The sequence below is a fragment of the Stegastes partitus genome, unplaced genomic scaffold, assembly GCF_000690725.1.
Source record: "Stegastes partitus isolate 25-593 unplaced genomic scaffold, Stegastes_partitus-1.0.2 Scaffold1794, whole genome shotgun sequence".
In the NCBI taxonomy this organism is placed as follows: domain Eukaryota; kingdom Metazoa; phylum Chordata; class Actinopteri; family Pomacentridae; genus Stegastes; species Stegastes partitus.
This window is the reverse complement of record NW_007579525.1, coordinates 84,413-104,894: the sequence shown is the minus strand read 5'-3', so window position 1 is coordinate 104,894 and position 20,482 is coordinate 84,413. Positions and strand designations below refer to the sequence as shown.

The window sequence follows — 20,482 nt, the reverse complement described above, 5'->3', positions numbered from 1 at the left end:
GAAGATGATAAACATCGCTGGATTTTAACGACCAATCCTCTTATGTTACACAGTTCATGTGGAATTTAGTCAGCAAAGTCTGGGATTTCTCTACTGGCTAAATGTACAATGTAGAAAAAACTAATGTGGGTTCAAATCTACGAGCTTTTGTTTCTGACTCAGACTGTCTTGGTGCACATCAGGGTGAGAACGTGTCGCCTCATTTCACATAAACACCAGTTTTACCAAGTGTGGCACATCTTTGCAAAAGCCATAAAAGTTTTCCTGGTTCCTTTTATGAACGATGATGGTACTTCAGTTGTCTGAATGCAGGTTACAGGACATTCAGTCTGATGGAAGAGAAGACAGACTGCATCACCATCCCTTTGAAACAAGTTCTGAGTGACGTGGACCAAACTGGTGATGAAGATGATGTCGTAGCTTTACTGAAGTTCATCATGTGGAAGATTCTCCAGTTCCACAGGCATCACGTGGACGAGCTCCTCAGACGAAGAAGCCGGGGAGGAAGATGATGAACAAGAGGAGATTTTAAAGACTTTGACTGCTTCTCCAAAAGTGACCGTGGAACAGTGACGCTGGCATGGAGGTCAGCACTTGTGTTGAAGAAGACCATCTACCTGGAGGGTCCAGGAAGAGAAGACGGTGATGAAGGTGAAAGAAGCAAGACTAATGCAGGTGGAGCCTGTTGGAGGCTGCAGCTCATCTAATGAAACTTTTGCTTCTCGTACATGCATCTTTATTATTAATCAAGCAGGTCCTTCACATTTATTTTACAGCTAGGAAACTTACCACTGCATATTGTTTCCTCTGCAGACCTGTAGTCTTAATATTGTGTTTACATACAGGCTGGTGATATGAAGCTGGAGGATATTAATTCATTAAATGGGGTATTTGTCTTCTCCTGTCGTCAAGCTGTTTACAGATGACGTGACGAACACACTCAGGTGAGACGGCGCTTCGTGTCGTCGTCTCCTCTGAGGTTTCCACTAAACCCACCTGACAGGAACCGACTGCACTGCTGGACATCACACCTTGAGACAATTCAGCAGCGCGGCCTTTATAATCCTGCATAAGTAATGCTGCACATGTATATTCATAAGTGTGCCGTTTCCTTTACAGGCAGTTTCATTCAAATCTACCCGATGTGGCGAAACAACTAGCTTGCATCTGGCCCTATTCTTTCGCTCCCCTCGGCCCTTTGATATGGACGCCAGCTCTCTTTTTCTTCCACCTCTTGTTCTGTTGTCATACCAGAAGATTATTTTGGATGGAGAGAATGAGGCGGAGGACCCTGTGGCCCAGACACAGCTGACAGCGCTGAGGTCGGTGCAGCTGGTTGGTGTCAGAGGTTCAAGTGCACACAGTGGGTTGGACAGATAAGGGCTGAGCTAAGAACTACAGAGGGAGGCTGTCGCTGACGTCAGAGGAAGCTGCTGTTTGGATACACCTGTCAGGGCTGCACAATACTTCCAGGTTGGTGCGTTTCCATTATTACATTTTCAAAAAATTGTAAAATTGTGCTTTAGTCGGAGTTGTAAGGGTGCTGGATGTTGAAGCCACACTACTGACACCTTAAGGACAAAATCAGGTATGAACCCTTATTTGAATGCGTCTCATCTGCTGCTACATACAGTCGTGTTGGTAATAGCGTACGTCTCCGTGTCTGTTACAGGTTGGCAAAATCACTGCAACAAAGAAAAACAGTTCAGCATCAAATGACCGTCTGACGGTCCACACGTTTGTCTGTTTCCAGCTCATTTGAACAGAACAATAAATGATGAAGTTGCTCTGACTTCAACTAAACTACATCCAAATGATTGCTTGGAAAAAGCACCGGAAAACACTTACAAATTTCTTGACAAACAAAAAAACAGATTATTATTCTAATGATCCAGCTGCCAGACCAACCTGTAGGCGATGGTGGCTGTAAACTTCAGGTCAAACTTCCTGACCAGATATTGGAGCTGATGCCCGTCCAGAGGTACGCCAGCTTCCTGCACACATAATTTCATTTTCTCTGTCGCTCATTTGTGCGTGAGCAGCTACTGCAGCATGTTGAAATGATTTTGTATTCACTCAGGAGGTGCATTGAACAGTGTATGAAGCCGTTAGCCAGACCTTCACAGCCTCCTGAAGGCAGAGTTGCCGACCTTCAGAGTTCCTTCTTTGTCCAGATTTTGGAAGAAACCCATAATGCTCGAATTTTGCTCTTCGAGGAATTTCTAGGAAAAAGAATTCAGATTATTTCACATTTGGAAACAACTAAAGCTTCACTAGTACTGAGTGGGGAAAAAAATATTGTACGTTTATTGAATTGTGCTTCTTTTACAAATTTTAATTGTTCTTGTTTCAAATCCAGCATTCCTGTTTTTTTATCTGCACTTTCATCTTTAACTTTTCTCTCCTTTAACTTAAGAGTTTGTTCTTTAAGTGGTCTTTATCTCTATATGAATCCATCTGTCTTCGTCTTTATCTGCATCTTGTTTGTTTATGTGGTTTACTTAAACCTCACATATGAGATCAGGTCTTTGATCCACATTTTACTGTCTTTTGTTGTGTTGCTGCACGTCTGCTTGGCTCCGTGCCACAGATATTTATGCTCTCATGCTCCTCATTTTCTGCAAATCCCCGATCCTGGAAAGGCCCTCGTGGTGAAGCTTGAAAAGGGCTTTGTATGAACATTTATTATTACTGTAAGAACACACGTGTACCTCCATCTGTCTAGAATACCGTGTGAACTTTTAAAAACGTCTTCCCGTCACCACTTTTCTTTCTCTTCTCCAGCACTGACCTTGAAGACCGAGAGGGCAGAAAAGTTCTTGGTGACGATGTTCATGGCACCGTACTGGACAGTGAGAGCAGGACGACGCCTCTGACGGGCTTTTTCCAGCAGCTCAACCGAAGGCCTCACGCACCAACACCTCCTGCACCCACACATGCACATATATATATACTGTATATATATCGGGACTTTCGCAGCAATGCAAGCAAAAGCGAAACTGTTTTGTTGCACTTACAGAGAACATCCTCGACTGCTGATTCCGTGTTGACCACAATAGTTTGGAGCAACATCTGAGCTCCGATGTGTGACATGGGGTTATCGGAAAGCTGAAAAAAGCACAGTGCAGTAATTTAACACCAGCAAATCTTTCATAATAACATCACCCCAGGAAACCACCCTTTTGTTCGCTCACCTTGAGAACTCAGAGGGTGTTATTGGAGGCGAGGTCCTGGCAGAGCAGCGTCACAGCCTCGTCGTCTATCCCGTTACCGCTCAGGTCCAGCATCACAAGCGTGCTGTTTTGCTTCAGCACTTGCCCCAGTGCTGCCGAAACTGTTGCGCCTCAGGTCGAGCTGCTTCAGGGTCGGGTTCGACTGAGGAAAGGGAAACGAGAGGGGCCAACAGTGTTAAATACACACTGTGTGATGTTTTGTCACCTTCAGGCCGGCACACAGAGCCACAGCATTGTCCTTACTAAGACCACACCATCTCAGATTTAACTCTTCAATATCTATATTGAATTCTTTGAAGAAGAAGAAACCAATTCAAACGGTCACAACAGACTCAGTGGTGCCCGTTGCTCTTGTAACACCTCCATTGTTGTGCTCATACAAATGAGTAAATGAACAAGTAAGCCCACGTTTCTGTTGAGGTGATTAGAATAATCAAGCACATGTAGGAAAGTCTGCACAACATATTTGAATTTCTCTTACTAATTTTGAAAAATGGTAAAATATGTACAACAGCTGTGGTATCATTAAAGTTCATATTTATCAAAGAAACTGAAGAGAATTCAGATTTCGTTTGGACTCTGTGATTGAAGGTTGTTTGCTTCAGATTTCAAGGTTACATCTGTGTGTTCGTTCCAAGAATCCTGCATCAGAAGTGACTTTCCCCCACAGTCAGAAGTGAACTACTGTACCTAACATGTGGCCCAGGTGTTCTCCTCCTGTTCCCCAGAATTTGTTGCGACTGAGGTCCAGTCTTTGGAGTTACCCTATGAGGTAAGAAAGAACACGTTGAAGCTCTTGGCACATTTACATATGACAGTTACTTGATTCATTATGTGAACATGGGAAGTGCACAGGAGCTCAAATACTCATTCAGCACTTTGGACTCACCTTTAAAGCATCCGCTATGTATTTAACAGCAGAATCATCAAAGTCATTTCCCGGGAGAACAAGGGGAGAGGGATTTATTTCTACTTCTCTTCTCCTTATAATGTCCACTGCACTACCGTGATACACAATAAAGAAAGAATCTTGAGAGGTGGAAGACTTAAATGAGCACCTGACAGTTTGATGGATTTGACGTAACGATTGTCTGACAGCAGTTTGGAGATGATTTCAGCTCTTTTACAGCCCAGGTTGTTGTTGGAGAGATTCTGAAGTCATTTTTGAGATGAAAAAGTGTGTTAGTGTAGTTGAGGTATACTTAAATATCCAAAATCCTTTTGCAGTTTAAAGCAGATAAAGTAAACTCTCTCTATACATATATAAGTATTTAGTGTGACAGTTTGAGAATAGCTACTGGACTCTGGATGGTGGTGTTTGTTTGAAGAATCTCCATCAGATGGTGCATTCCTTCTGCCTGACGGAGTTGTGCGCCAGCTCGAGGTGACAACAGTGTCATGCTCCAGAAAGAAAGAAATTACTTGTCAAACAAATCACTGGAGATACTGAAGATGATACCAGGAAGTAATCTTTCTCTCTACATTTCTCTCTCTGAGTCAATCCATGCCAACGCAACTAACCCTCCCAGATCCATCATGGATATTCTTTTTTTTTTTTTTTTAACTAATTACTTTTTAAGTCGTGAGTTTTTTTAAGTTTAGCCCGCTGAGCTAAAGTTTTTAAATTGCTCATTTTTCCCTGAATTGGATTTAAATTTGTGCCCAGCATTCACGAAACCTCCGGACAATGTTCAACTAAACAGCTGTTCCTAAATATTTTACTATAATCTAATCATTAAAAACAAACTATTTTTACCTGTGAAATCTCATCCAATCCAAAACAACAGCTCTGCCCTAAGCTGTACGTTTAAGGAGCTGCCAACTTTTTTTGTTATTGTCTGATCAAACCCTTCCTCCCACAGTCCAGAAACATGCTGAGGTTAATTGGTGATTCTAAATTGTCAGTAGGTGTGAATGTGAGTGTGCTTGGTTGTCTGTCTCTAAGTGTAGCCCTGTGATAGACTGGTTACCTGTCCAGGTGAACCTGCCTTCCCCCTGAGTCAGCTGGGATAGACTCCAGCCCCCCATGACCCTAGTGAGGATTAAGCGGTGTATAGATGATGGATGGATGGATGGATGGTCACTACTATACCATCTGCTTCCAGATCTGTGTCCCATTCATCACTACTGCCCCCCTCTTGGTCTTGGATGGACTTCGCCTGGACCTCCATCTGATCCTGGACTTCTGTGGACTGGACTGACTGATCAGAAGGCTTCTTCTTCTCCCCCAGCTCATCCATTGCGTTAAAAGACTGTGGCAGGTGAGATAAGCTTGTTGGTAAAGAAAACTATAGGAAGAGCATAAATACAGTGTTTACACCATCAGCTCAGTTTATACAAAGTCATGAGGTCCACTGCTGTTGTTAAGTTAAAGCCAGGGGTGAATAAAAACCAACTAAATTTGTGTTCAATACATGCAAACACAGCAGTTTTTTTGTTTTGTTTTGTTTTGTTTTTAGTTTTTTGAACATTCAGCCAGACCTCTCTGTGCTACACTCCTGTGCGTGATGCTAATCAGGCTGCTGTGAAGCTCCTCCGTTGTTCAAGGCTCAATCTCCGTCATGGATTGGTCGATTTCAGTGATTGACCCCGCCTTCGAATCGTTCGAGCCAATAGAATATACCAATAGCCACCAAAATGAGATTGACAGCACTTTTAGCCAATCAGAATCAGCAGAAGGCCATCTTGTTGACGAGCCGCTTGCTGAGCTAGTGTGTACTAGCTACCTCCCCTCGGTCGAGGAAGCCTCTAAAAGCCGCCCGGAGTGATTTCAGTGTAACACAGGAAGTAGTACTAACTGATTCCGCTGTGGATTTAAAACAAACTTTTCACGGCAAAACAGCTCAGGTAAGAGACATTTTACAACTACAGTTTGATGAAGCGGTTTGGGTTTTTGTTGTTCTTTGGGTTGTTTCTCGCTGATGCTTTGATCTCAGAGAGCTTTGGTGGACGTGTTTGGAATCTGTGGTTGAGGTGTTGTTTGTGTATTTTGCATTAAGTACCAAAGCTAGAGCCAGAAATGTGGCGAGTGGGTTGACTTGGTGGCGCTATGTCATTTCCATACTTGGTAATTGATTTAGTTGGTGTTTGAGTTGTGTTTGGAGCATGTAGAAATGGCTGATATGTTCTTGTAGCCCAGGTTCTGCTGTTTAATTTGATGGACAACATCACTATTTTCTTTCATGATGAGTGCATTGTTTCACACTATTTCTTTGTGTAAAAGCCCGAGGGTACGGTGGCCCAGGAGTGTCACAACAAAACAAAAGCCACAACACAACACAATAAGCCACAGTGCTACAAAATAAACCACAACACTACACAATTAGCCGCAACACTACAAAATTAACCACAACACTACAAAATTGGCCACAGCGCTACAAAATTAACCAAAACACAACCCAACTAAATTAACCACATTTGTTTTTCTGTTAAAGCGCTTTTGACCATGTGTATAAAGTGGCATTGAAACATATTCTTGTAAAGAGATTGATTTAATGTAGTTCATGAAGGTGTCCACTAGATGGAGCCGTTGACCGTATACCGGCATACAGACCCATGCTGAATTTGGATCGTTACTTAACTTTTTTTTCTTTTTTTTTCTTTTTTTTCTTTTTTTGGACCAGTGGGTTTCTTCTGGTTGGAAATGACTTACACAAGTGTCAAATGATGCTAAGAAATTTAGTGAATGTAAATGATTTTTTTTTCTTTTTTTCACTAAAAATATGTCCTAAAATACGTGAAGCACTTGAACGTGGCACCAATTCTGCAAAATCTGCAGCTTCTTTATAATTCCCAATGGTCCCTCATGATAATTAACACCATGTTCTACAGCTTTCTTTTGTTTGTTTCTTTTGAAGTGTCATGTCTCATGAAATTAGAGTCTGATATTCATTTTATTCTGCTTTTACTTGGTGTATGCATATATTTATTTATTCTGTCTATTACCTCTGTTTTCCCTGTTTGTGTCTGCTTGTGTTGGAACATGGGTGAAATAGCCTGAGACAAATTTCCAACGCCTGAGACAATAATCTTGAATCTTGACTGTAACTGGAGAACAGCTGATGCAGCACTTCCACAGCAGTCAGTTACAAGTCAACAGCATATCAGAGAACTTGACGAGTTTGCTATTAGAGTCCATCACTGGCAGAGAGCTGCACACTGAGGCTGCTCACGACTCTGAGCGAGACTATGAAGCAGAATCCAAGTGTTTCCAAGTGCCAGTGGCCACAGCGCGAAGCTTACAAGGAGTTCCACACTGTGAAAAATCTCAAAGGGTGTGGTAGGGAGGCAAAAATGATCCCTGCACAGACAAGACTAGTAGGCCAAGAAGTATCCAGGGATCACCTCCAAACTATCCAGATGAATCTGAGCAGCTTTGGTACAGATGCTGCACAAGGACACCCATCAAGAAGGACTGCTCTTCTCTAAGACAGACACAAAGCCAAAAGCTTACCTGGACCAAGAAGAGAGCTTTTGCTCATCAAGCCTGGGGTCAGATGGGATGAAAATGGAGCTGTTTGGACACAGAGACGTGGCTTCCATTGAGCAAGAGAAAGGAGAACGTCATCCCCACGGTTAATCATGTTGCTGTAATTCTTTGGGGATGTTTTTCAGCCAACAGACCAGACAACCTTTTCAAAGTAAAACATCATCATAAGAAAAGTAGGTGTTTTTTTCTGGTCCTTGGGCAGCACTGGACCTTCCAACGGGACAACATGCAGACAACCTGGTGAAGAAAAGATCAACAAAAAACAGCATCAACACACTGGAGCGGCCCAGTCGGAGTCAAGACTCGCAGTGAGAGCCTGCGGAGGGAACTGAAAATCAGAACAATGACGAGGAAGCCTTCCAACCTCGAGGACACGGTCCAAAACCCCAGAGGAGACATTCGAAAAGCTTGTTGGCAATTACAAGAATACTGCTGGGGTGGCAAATGAAGGCTTTACTGAGTACTGAGGAAGGGTTTGGATCATTTGAATTCACTTTTAACATCTTGCACAATTTTGTTTGTTTCCTTTAAAACCAGAAGAAACCTATCGGCCAAATAAAAACTTCCTATAAATTAAAATTCAGCATGGGTATGAATATTTGTGGGCTTAACTGTACATACAATACGAAAGCTTTCGGTGCAGAATCTCTGCAGCATTTTTGCTTTAGCATTGCTGTATGTACGTGATGTTGTTTACCTATTTAAATCCAGCGAGCGGGTTTTCTGTATTAAAATGTCAGTGAGTGTAATAGAGGATATGGGTCTGTAATTTCTCCTACTTCCTCCAACTAGAAACAATCGTACAACATGCTCTTTAATGTGCAAAACAAAAACATAATCATTTCGTAACAGTGAGGTTTTTCTTTAAAGGCAGCAACACAACGCAGAGGCTGCCAGCGATCGGCAGTCAGCGCAGGAGTGATATGTGGTCGAGTTAGCTGAAACGCTGTCAGCAACTGTCTGTTCTGTCAGCAGATGGGAGTTGTTTCTCCTGCTGAGCCTCCAACAAAGGGAGCCACAGTAGTCGGCCCGAGAGAAATAAAAGCATGAATGACCTTTTCAGAGTTGTGCAAATGAAAGTAAAGCCCTGATTTTGGCAACAAGCCTCGGCTGAAGCAAACATGATTGCACAACTTTTGTCACTTGATAGTTTTAGTGTCATGACTGCGAGGAACAAACACAAGGACTCGGATTCATTTCACCGGAGTAAATGCCCCATGTTGCGTGTCTGAGAGAGTTGGCGGGGTGGTGGAAGGGGGGAAGAGAGAAAGCAATGTTGATCTCCTTCTTGTAGTTAGAAAATAAAATTTAATCTATTCAGGGTATCAGAGTTCATACATAGATACAGGTGCAGAACAGACACTGAAATACTGCTCAGCTGAAGAGATTTCTGCTTGTTTTCACAGCTGTTTGACAGCGCAACATGACAGACTGGAAAGACTGAAAAAGACAAATCACATCAAGTGATTAACAAGCATTTCATATATGTTTATGTATACAAAGCAGTATAAAACAAGTACAATAATGGACAGACAACAAGTCCAAAAAAATAAGGGTGTAAACATTTTGTGTATATGTGCTTTTCATGACGCCAGCGTCACCACAAATCGGATCAACCGGTAACTGCCATCGTCGAGGCAGGGTATAGAAATCAACATTAAAAAAAAAAACACTCCTCCATCTGGTGTATTCGTATTGAGTATTGTATCCAAAAAACTCTACACCTGTATATTTCAACTAGCATACATAGGAAAACTGCAGAACACTAAGCCTTTGTGGGTCTCTGCATTGAAACAATGCCACACAATCTACTCAGGGCTTTTGTAACAGAGCACCATATTGATATTAGTGTGAGTCCTCAGCGCTGTTTCCTGTCGCACTCTACTGTTTCCATTGGTCCCTTTACGTAGAGATGGTTGAAGTCACAACTAGGCACAGCGGGTGTCAACGACAACACTTAATGTGGAGATGAAACTGGGGATTTCCAGTCTTCCAATGGACAGAGCCAGCTCATGTAGCAGTACTGAGGAAGCCCCATGACCTCAGATCTTTGGGCAGAGTCTCCAAAAGTCTCCAGCTTGGAGCTCAAGTGCTTGTTTAGAAATCTATTGCCAGTTATGCTTGCATTTAAATGGCAGCCACGGTGGTGCTAGTTCGGACTTCAGGGACTCTGCGTCCCTGGTGTCCCGGTTTCACTTGGTTTCGGCGGACAGCTGCTCCAGCAGGGGGTTGGCCTCGCTCTCCGGTGTTTTGACGCTGTCGGTCCTCACGATGCAGGTGGGCCGGTGGAGGTTGAGCATCACCATCAGCTGCTGCCTCTCCATACGGAGCTCCTCGATCTGGGCCTTCAGCTCTGAGTTCACCATTTCCAGACGCTCAGATTCCTGGAAAGAGACGTAGAGTTTCTGTGACTTCAAATCCCGCAGGTGTAGGACTGATGATTGTCTAAACCAGGCTTGCATTAGCCTGATCGTGTTATGTAGAACGGTTTAAACAGAATTTAGCTGTTCCGGTTCATTAAAGTTGACTTATTGTGGGCTCCCAGCCTGAGCCGCTCCTCTTCTACTTATAAACATGCAGTGCTGAGTCATGAACTCACCCTTTGAAGGAAGTCGGTCCGTTCCTTCTTTTTGTTTCGGCATCGCGCTGCTGCTACCTTGTTTTTCTCTCGTCTCCGTTTCCTCCTTTCTTCATCTTCATCCATCTGAAAATAAAATGCAGTGTTAATATAAAAACAGGCGTATTTTACTGTTCTGATGTAGTTATTTTATTCTTCAATCCCTATTATAGCCTATTAATTAACAGAGAAAGTGTGTATTTATATATAAAATGTCTGCTGTGAGGACATTTACATTTCATAGAGCAACTGGCACCTAAATATAAAGTCAATTCAGTCATTCTTAACCGCTCTCTCTTATTCCTACAATCAATTCAGATTGCAAACATAAGTCAGAATGGTTGCTGTGTGTATTAAGTATAACTGTTCTGTTCTTTAATGACAAATGTGAGCAGAAACGGATCCAACCTGCCTTGATACGGAGCATTAAACACGCTGAACGTCCCTCCGTGACCTAATGTACAACTTTCACACACTCTTCTCCTTCCTCCTCCTCCTCCTCCTCCTCCTCCTCCTCCTCCTCACCTCGGTCTTGATGGCCAGCGGCCTCTTCCCCAGCCTCCCCAGGAAATGCAGCGGGGACAGCATGGTGCCCAGCTGGCGGAAGTCGGCCAGCTTGAGTTGATCAGTAAGTGTGGTGGCCGAGATGCCCGCCAGCGGGCCGAGGCTGGGCAGGGAGCCCGCCGCCAGCGAAGGGTCAGGTATCTGTCCCGGCATCATGTCCGACTCGGCCACCACCGCCGCTGTGGAGAGAGAGAGAGAGAGAGAAAGAAAAGAGGAAGAGAGGACGCGATTAGGATGAGAGAATCAAGCCGAGAAAGAACTCGCTGACGATGAAAATTCAGTGCCGCTTTTTTAGAAATACAGCAGCAAGCAAAGTGTGAACACCTCTTTAAATGCTTTTCACTGCCTTCTGTCCTAAAACAAACTAGCTTATTAAATCCCACTTCTGAAAAACTGTGCAGGACTTTAGATCTCCAGTACTGAAACACATGGCACAGTTCCATTTATTTCTATTTTTTATAATTAATGGGGGTTTTCTGTATTGATTTACATTCCGTTCTCGTACACTGCTGATAGCATAAGCTGTGGATTTACACTCATCATATGGCAGCCATCTCAGAGCACCTTTTATCTCTATTATGATGTTACAGTTTTGGCATTCCTCCCCAAAAAGATGATTTACTGTCTTCTGTCCTTGTCATCAAATATCTTTGTAAATATAGGTTGCCGTTTCCAAGAATGCATTCAGAGTTGACAGCTTTGACAGCTGTGTTATCTTCTTAGTCAGCAACCGGCGAAGAGGGAAAAAAAAAACAAACTTCACACTGTCAGTAGCGACACACTCATCTCTGTAGCTACACATGCAAAGGGAAGCCATGAAAGCCCTCTGCCTGACTGCTACGCTTGTGTTTCTGATAAATTCACCGAGTGGTTTTGGTGTTTTCATTCAGTTTTTTTTGCGAAGAGGATTCAAAGGGTATCTAAAGGGTTCGTGTCAAAAACGGAGCGGGTAACGCTCACGCATTCCATCACCACCCTCTCTCAACAATTTAGGGTAGTTTAGAGGGTTTGACCACAGCGCTTTTTAATGTAATCAGGGAGGAATGAGGGACAGAGAGGAGGAAAGGGAGAAGCTGTGCAGGCATAAAGGAAGTGGCTGGAGAATTAAGACGTCTCTCTAATTACTGTAAGACCGAGAGTTGGAAAACGTCTGATGGCCAAATAAAAAACAAATGTTACAGATGAGAACAGTGTAACATGAACCGACTCAACCCTGCCCATCCCTTCGATCTCTGAGGAGAAGCAGAGTGAGACCAATGAATTCAGGAAAAGTCAGATAGGAATTGTAGAAAAATGAACGCAATGATATAAAAGAAATGGAAGACAGCGATGGACGGGTGATGGAGGAAAACATTGAGCTGGAACGCTGCACAGAGCGAATCATTGGGTGGATATCATTTGTTTTTTTTTACCAAATTCCTGCATGCTTGATGCAACGTAACAACTGATACTTCAATAACTTTGGCCCGCTGACGCCAGATGGGATTACCAGCCAAACCCGAAGCTACACGGAGTTTTAAAAAGACAGACGATATCGATGTAACGCTGACATTAATAGCTTAATTCACAGTCGCCTCCTGAGCATTCGGCTGTAGCTGAACCTCTACAGGTTGGGCACAAACCGAACAAAGCTCCTCTCATATGGAACCAACAAAGACGTGTATTGTGAGGTGCTGCAAAAACAGCTGACTTTGCTGGTGGGTGACTGGCTGACAGGCTGACGGTACTGAAAGTTATACCAAGTTTTTCTGTCTTTTTGCAGAGCTGAGAGGCTCGCTCTATTACAAAGGCCGTAGAGGAGGTAATGAAAAAAGCAGAGTTATGTAACTCTATTCTAATGTACTCCACCCTGCTTATGGGCTGGTCCTAAAGTGTTTTTACAGTCGCAGCGGAGTTCACTGTCGTGCGTGGCGGAGACCAAATCGGCGAATCAATACTGAGGAGGAATGGCGTCGCTTCTGTGCAGAACGATTTCGACATAAATCTCTCGCATACTGTCTTGCCTGCATCATAACTTATTAATCACCAGTCGTGATGAGGCACAAACAAAAACCAATTAGGTCCAAAGCAGTTGTACAACTATACACAGTTGTTGTCACATTTAGCCACAAACGCTGACATCACAGTTTGTTACAGACAGATGCTGCACATGTGCACTCCAAAGTCTTTCAGTTGATCTTCATGCTCCTCTCGACTTGATCCCCACCACCTTCAGTCATCATTTATTCACTCAAGGACAAGTTGGTGTGTGGAGCCAGTGTCTCATGAGGCATTTTATTACTTAAATCCTGACTGCCCCTCCCTCCCCCTCTCCCACTGTATGTATACTCCCATTTACACTGCACTTGGCAGCAGCCTGTTGTTTTTGCTGGAGAGGAAAGGAACAAGACAGCCCTGGTAAAAAATCTCTCTCAGACAAAATTCCTTCTCTCTGAAACTCCCAGGAGAGGTGTAGCAGAGTGGAAGGTGCTAAGGCCTTCTCACTCTGCAGAGAGGCTGTCTAAGAGGGAGGCAGCACAGACAATAGCATTGATTGTGACTGATGTGCTGATTTTACAGTAACTACACGTGTGTATATCTCAGGGAATGAATTCAGAAATCAGGCCAACGTGAGCAGAAGATGTGTGACCAAAAACTGTGATATGAGTTTTCTCGCTTTGGCGTCTGCCGATCAGGAGCTGCGATGGAATTTAACATTTGCAATCCAAACTAACCCCTGGGCCGAGAGAACAGCCACAGGAACTGAAGCACCCATTACGAGGGCCTGAGCAAATCGCTTTCAGAGCCAAAATGGAGTCCAATATCCGAGCTGGCCAGACACTCAGGGCCAGTTTACAGACTGGAATTAGGGTCCAACCTGGACAAACACAATTTGTCAAAGAAAACAGACAGAGAAAGGAAAAAAAAAATGTCACTTCAAGAGTAATTTTATTTTGTCTATTAGCCTGGCTCCTATGCAACACACTGTAATTGAATCCTGCTCTGTCAGACATTGCAAGGAAAGCCCCCATTCCTTGGTGCGGCTTGTTGAAACACGCCGTTGAACACACACACACAGACGTGCATACACTCTCAGTATATAAACATACATATTTTTTCTGCTTAACATCAGATGACACAAATCAAAATCCCACAGCGTTAGTTTTGCCAGCGGCCTCTAAAACAAAGGTGAAACGGCGCGTGAAGCGAGATACCTATCAATTACAAGACGTAAAAGTGAGTTACACGCCATTCCAGACAATTTAGTGCCGTTGTAAACTACGACACGTAACAGGCGCTCGACGCGTCTCGCTCGCGAGTTAAACCTGGCTTTTAAGTTGAGTGGAGAGTTTGTTGTGTTTAATCTGTTCCGTCTTCTTCAGCCGCCACACAAGTGTCTGAAAATCCCCCTTGCAAATTCAACACCCATTCAAGCCTTAAGACATGAAACTCTCTCTCTCAAAAAAAAAAGTCTCATCTGTACAACACAGGGAAAGTTTGCTGATGCATGTCTTGCAGGGTGTAATTATGCCCAAAAGCATGAGTCAAAGTGAATTTTACATTTTTCAAAAGACGGGTATTTTTCTTTCTCTCTCTCTCTTTTTTTTTTTCTGTCAGCAGCAGCCTGCAGCCGAGGATTAGTGGTCAGCGTTTGATGATGCAACGCCGTTACTGTGCTTTTGCAGTCAAGCAGAAAAGCCAGTGCCACAGCTTTTAGGCCCACACTGGCCTCAAACAAAGACACCTACACAGCCCCGGCAGCAGTGTGGGCACAGCTAGCTCTCGGGGCTAACTGAGAGGAGACGAGCTGAAGCCAAGGGCGGGGAGCAGGAAATGTCATGTATTAGTTATGAAATACGGGACCGAACTCAACGCAGGTTCTGGCGTCAGCCCAAAGCTAATCTAACTGCATGTGCGTGGCGGTTTAGCAGGAGGTGTGTGTGAAGAGAGGGTGCATGTGAGGGGTTCCTATGTGGAAACATGCAGGCGGCGGCGTGTCCTATATATATATATATATGTGTACAATTCTCTGGTTTCTTTGCTCACTTACTCTATCTGTCTTCAGCTCGACCAAATGTGTCCATTTCCTGAGAGCAATTAGCAGCGCTGAGGAATTCAGGCCCTTACCAATAGCCAGCAGGACGACTGGAGGCCCTATTATCCTCATTCCTTATAGAGACGGTGAATGAGAAGGGCGAGGGGGGTTAAAGGGCCTTTCAAAAGCTGCTCATTACCTTTACATGCTGTTGCTTTTTGAAAAGAAGCACACTAACTTCTACCAGCGAAATCATTTCTGTGACTGAAAGCTGGAGTCAAAAGACTTTGCGTGCTAATTCACCTTCGCCCAAAACACAAAGTGAAATTCTGGTGCTCAACTTTAAATCACTGGATCGTGGCACAACAGGAAAGACATGCGCGCTTTTCAAGATGCTATTCGACCACTATTTGTCAGCGTACTTTATTAAAGTCTAACTTTAGATGAATAAGGCACTGCATGGGCCACACACCAGCATCTTGCAAAACTCTTGCAAACAGCTTCTACAGCTCCACATGAGCGCCGAAAAAATGAGCAATGAGCGCGAATGCTCTGGCCAAGGCACACTCTCTCAATCTCCGGCCAAGGTCTCAGCGATCATCATTACCGTCTGCACTCAGTCAGGCCGTGTGTTGAGTTACAGCCTTTCGCAATCCTCTGAGGAAACCGGGGAATTTGGCACCGACTTTCCTCGAGGACAGGACAGTCCAAATATACAGTATCAACATTCCTCCGACTCCTCATTATATTTTCATTGGAGGGACAAGACAAGACACAGGCACGGAAACAGAGGAGACGCACTAATAGCGGCCGTTGCTCTGATCGTGCCGGTGTCATCTCTGACCACAGAACTCCGGGCCGATCATGTGTGGGAGTGGAAGTGATTATCACAACAGAAAATAGGATCTCTTTTCATTTCAGCTTTCATTTCTTTGTTGGATGCTCTTATGGGCTAAATAGCTGCCGCAGATAAAAGGAACCTTTCAAGTTTCCGTATGCGACGACGATTTAACCTTTCCGAAGCAATTCGACGCAATTATGAACATTTAACTTTGCCGCACCGTCGACGATGATGAGATCCTCAGCTGCAGCGGTAGTCGGCAGAGCTCGACTTCCCGTTACCGTCCGTATGTCTCAGCGGTGAGCAAGCTGGACGGAATCGGTTATCGTCTGTTCAGAATGAAGTTTCACAAGAGAGGAAAGTTTAACTACTGCATTTTATTGTGGACTTTAGCCTAAGAATGAAAAATGTTCAATCCAAACACTAAGCACCTGCAGATATGCACAAAGCACGAAGACTGTGGCTGCCTTCATTCAGACGTTACTATGTGATGATTGGCTGGAGTCCTGCTTGGCCTGCTTCACGCCATTCAAACAGTCACACATCTATATTCTGCATCTGGGTGGTCCTGGTTGAATTATTATAACGTTACTATTTTTCTCCACGTTGCAAGTCAAGATTAGACTCTGCGTGGCAAAGAGCTTTGGCTTGGCTCAGACATGGATTAAATGAATCAAAATACAAAATGCAGACAAAAGCCCTTTCAAATGTATGGGGTTCACTTGTATGACAAATCCGAGGCAAGCGATGTGCAATCCCTGATAACAAGATATTGGCCAACCGAGTCCTGAAAATTAGATTTAATGCTGTCTGTTGAAGCAATCGCCATTATTACGTAACGTGTGGTTGTCACTTAAACGCCGTTTCATACTTTGTCCTCTGATATTTCCTCATCTGCCCCACGTCAAGCAGACACTCGTACGGTGCAGACGCCGGAGTGGTTGAACGAGCCCTGGCCTCGGCGCCGTTCAAGCCTTTTGTTGCTCTCAAAGACTGGGAGCTAAAGGTCGACGTTTCGGTCAACATTTAGCGACAGGAGTGTTTTTTGTGCAAACACAGAAATCTGGCTGCAGTTCCAAAAGAAATTCAGGAAATCATAACTATGTAAAGGCCTTTTAAAAAAGGACCTCTTTTTTATAAAAACACTGGCTTTAATGCCCCTTCTCTCAGTTACACCTTTGGACATTTGGGTGTTTGCTTCCACAGTGTACATCTAGTCTGTCCTAACACACTGTTTTTACAAAGCATGTGGAAAGGCTTATGGGGACTACAATGTGATACTGATAATGTGATACCCACAGCAGTGAATAGCTGCTCCCCCAGCATTAGTATTAGTACCACTGAGTCTAGCTGTTGCATAGTTGGCTCGCTCGCCTGCAATGCGTCTGCTGTCTATTCAGTGTACTGGGGTGCAGCTTGGCAATTCTAGCTCTCCAGAGACGCACTGGAAGGCATTTCTACTTAAAATAAACCCTGTGCGCCCACGTCCAGCCTCTCAGCCCTGACGGCCCTGCGCTGCTTGTCGGCTCGCCAGCCCTTCCCCATTAATCCACTGCAGCATTCCATTTATGCGGAAACCATCCTACGGATGTGCCCGGGCAGGCGCTGGGGCATTTAAACCCTCTGTAACACACGCTCATTCACTTAGACGCACACAAACACAGATACAGACACAAAGGAAACATATATAAAGAGCACACAGAAATAGTTTCCCCTGCGTGGCATATATTTGTAAGAGCACGCACTGCACCAGCTGAAGGGCATGCACTCACTATATAGGAAAACGCTGAACCTATGAACTCGCAAGTGACAAACCCCCACCACACACGCACACATACAATCCATCCCTACCAGTCATATTTCCCATTCCCTGATTGGCCTCTAACCTTCACGCCAACAAGGGAGGATAAGGAGCCGGACTAGATTTAGTTAGTGTCACACAGTTAAGAGTAAATCTTTTAAAAGACTCTAAAGGGGACAACAGGGTGTTATTTACTGGCTCATCTCACCCGGAAAGTTGCTGTAGCGACAAAAAAAAGGAGTTCAGTGCTGGAGTCTGTTTATCTGGTAGTATGCAAATTCACATGTGAGGCCTGCACACTCTCACACAAGTTTCCCCTCATCATCCGATATCCAGAAAAATACACTTAAACACACAGCACGATGGGCCAAAGCAAAGATTCCCAATCAGAAGCCAATCTGAGTACACGGTCCTGGGCTGCACTCACACGCTGCCAAGGAAACTTCACACTTCATTTACATCAGTTGTGTTTCAAGGTGAATTCTCGAAGCCAAGTTTTGTTTGTTTGTTTGTTTGTTTTAGTGCAGCTGTAGGCGACACTCAAGCAGGCACTTGTGATTAATGACATCAAAATCTGCTTTCGGTGCGCGATACTTACTCAGAGGAAACTTGTCAGTCGTCTTCTGTCAATGATGCAACTTTGTTTGGACGCTGCAGAGAGTTAATGAGACACGTATTACGATTCATCACAACAGAGGTTTGGTTATTAGAGCAGCAATGATTAGTCTGACAGGAAACTAACCAAATACTATTGTCACAACTGATTAATTACCCATTAGAGCTGCAACAACGATTAATCGACTAATTGCAAACGATTAATCTGCGACTGTTTTGATAGTTGATTATTCACATTGAGCATTTTTTTTTTAAAAAAGAAAAAGCCTTTTAAATCTGAATATTTTCTGGTTTCCTTCTTCTATTGTGAGAGTAAATTTCTTTGGGTTACAGACCAAAAAAAAACCCACTTATTTCCAACACTTAATAGATCAAACAACTAATCGATTAATGAAGAAAAGAATCAACATGTTAAGTGACAGTTGACATAAAGTTAATTATCAAGTAATAGCAACAAAGATCCATGATGCATTTCTGCTTTTTCCTCTTTTTTTTTTTTTTTTTTTACAGTTTTATGCCACTGTAAATTAAATAAGTAAGATACAACATATAAAAATAGCTAAAAAAAATAAAAGTAGCTAAAAATAAAAATTGAATGTAAAATAAATAAAAATAAAAAAATAAAATTGAATTTAAATAATTTAAATTACTAAATTTAACTTTAATTCTTCACAATATTTTTTGCTTCTGCTTTGCACTATTTTATTTTTAGCTACTTTTATTTTTTTTAAGCTATTTTTATATTTTCATCTTGCACATTGCACCTTCCTCCATATTTATTGTTGCACCAGATTCCTCTTATTGTGTGAACTACACCTGGCAATAAATCTGTTTCTGATTCTGAATACCTTTACAAGCTATTTATAGACACCACAGTGGTCTTTCACAGTGTGATTGCCAGTTTTCATAAGATCATGAGCATCTCAGGATCCCTTTTACTTTGCAGTCACATTGCAGATTTGGCTGCTGTCTGTCCTGCATGTTTGCAAAGTGCTAATATGAACGGGTCTGGACGAGCTAGCAGATATCTGACTGTACAGCTGCACCAAAGTTGAAGACGGTTGGAGCCCTGCAGACTCGGTGCTGAATCGATGCAGACTCGGTACAGACTCGGTACAGACTCGATGCAGACCCGATGCTGACTCGGTGCAGCTTGCTGCAGCAGAGCAGCTCTTGCTAGCAGCTCCTCTCGCAGCCACAGCGTGCGCCGGCGTTACATAACACTCGGCTAACCGACGCTGGAGTTTAGCAACACCGAAAAGGAAGAATCCCGAGATGAAAATACCTCCTGACACGAGGCGCAATTTAGCGCAGGGGCTCCGCAAATAACGGTTAACGACAGTTGCTAACGACAGTTGCAGCAACAACAACAACAATAACAACAGTAGCGGACTTAACGGTCGCGGCAACAAAATTTGCGGTGAGAGGAAAAGTTTAAAAAAAAAAAAACTGCGGAAAAGAAAAAAAAAAAAGCCTCACACTTTCCAGGACGACCGAGTGACAACATATAAAGAAACAGAAATGGCGCAGAGGAGCTGGGAGAGAAACGTGAATGTATAGTCAGAAAAAGTGCGAAAAAACAACAAATGTATGCAAATAGATGAAGGCGACGTTTAGCTAACTATTAGCACAAAGACAGACAGACAGCGGCTCAACACGTACCTGTTGTGCGTCCAAAACAAATCCGCAGTAATAATGGGACAATCGCGGGACTCGGATGTAGGTTTTGGGACTAAGTGAGGTCGTTGCATCAGCCCGTTTAAGTAGCGAGCTGGGCTGTGAGCGCTCAGGAATGCGGAACTGCTGTCCCAGACGTAAGCATGGATGAAAATAATGTGAGAGGAGGGCCGAAGACACACGGCTTTGTTTGCTCCACCCATAGCAACCGAGAAAACATACACAGAGCGAGCTGCAGGAAAGTTTTCAGAACCCGACCTGGGACGCAGACGGAGATCCGCGCGCCCACGGCCACAAACGGGTCAATAAATAAAGTCACAGTGACAGTAAACAGGCTGGTTTGGTGTCTTGTTTGACAGGAATAGAACAGATCGCTCCATCGTGGTGGGTTATTTATATCCTCGAAATAAAATGTTGGAATTTGGAGTTTTGTCAGCAGGGGCAAGAAATGTCAGAAATAGTGACAGATCAGCATTTACTGGTCCTCAGAGTCAGAAATACAGGCTTTCTGCTACAGATGCTCCCAATCAAAGTCTTAAAGATGTAGGAAAGCAAAAATATATCATAAAAAATATAAAGTATTTATGTGAAAATATATCTAAAAAATACATATACATTCTGCTCTTGTAT

The 20,482-nt window shown here is 43.5% G+C and overlaps 1 protein-coding gene and 1 pseudogene across 1 annotated transcript; both read right to left on the bottom strand.

Annotated features, from left to right (window-relative positions):
• Positions 1-594: 594 nt before the first annotated feature.
• Positions 595-5,473, bottom strand: LOC103372637 (leucine-rich repeat-containing protein 74-like; annotated as a pseudogene).
• Positions 5,474-9,010: 3,537 nt separating this feature from the next.
• Positions 9,011-19,955, bottom strand: jdp2b (Jun dimerization protein 2b). The gene is made up of 5 exons (XM_008302318.1): positions 19,838-19,955; positions 18,159-18,211; positions 10,865-11,082; positions 10,322-10,426; positions 9,011-10,106 (listed from the first exon to the last, which is right to left on the bottom strand). The coding sequence occupies exons 3-5, from the start codon at positions 11,057-11,059 to the stop codon at positions 9,915-9,917; spliced, it is 492 nt and encodes a 163-aa protein (XP_008300540.1). The 5' UTR covers positions 11,060-11,082; positions 18,159-18,211; positions 19,838-19,955; the 3' UTR covers positions 9,011-9,914.
• Positions 19,956-20,482: the final 527 nt, after the last annotated feature.

Excerpts from the sequence above, each read along its gene's own strand:
- jdp2b (XM_008302318.1), bottom strand. The coding sequence starts at position 11,059 with ATGATGCCGGGACAGATACCTGACCCTTCGCTGGCGGCGGGCTCCCTG. Across the intron at positions 10,427-10,864 it reads CGCTGGCCATCAAGACCGAG|ATGGATGAAGATGAAGAAAG; the intron begins GTGAGGAGGAGG and ends TTTTATTTTCAG. Across the intron at positions 10,107-10,321 it reads GGACCGACTTCCTTCAAAGG|GAATCTGAGCGTCTGGAAAT; the intron begins GTGAGTTCATGA and ends GTCTCTTTCCAG.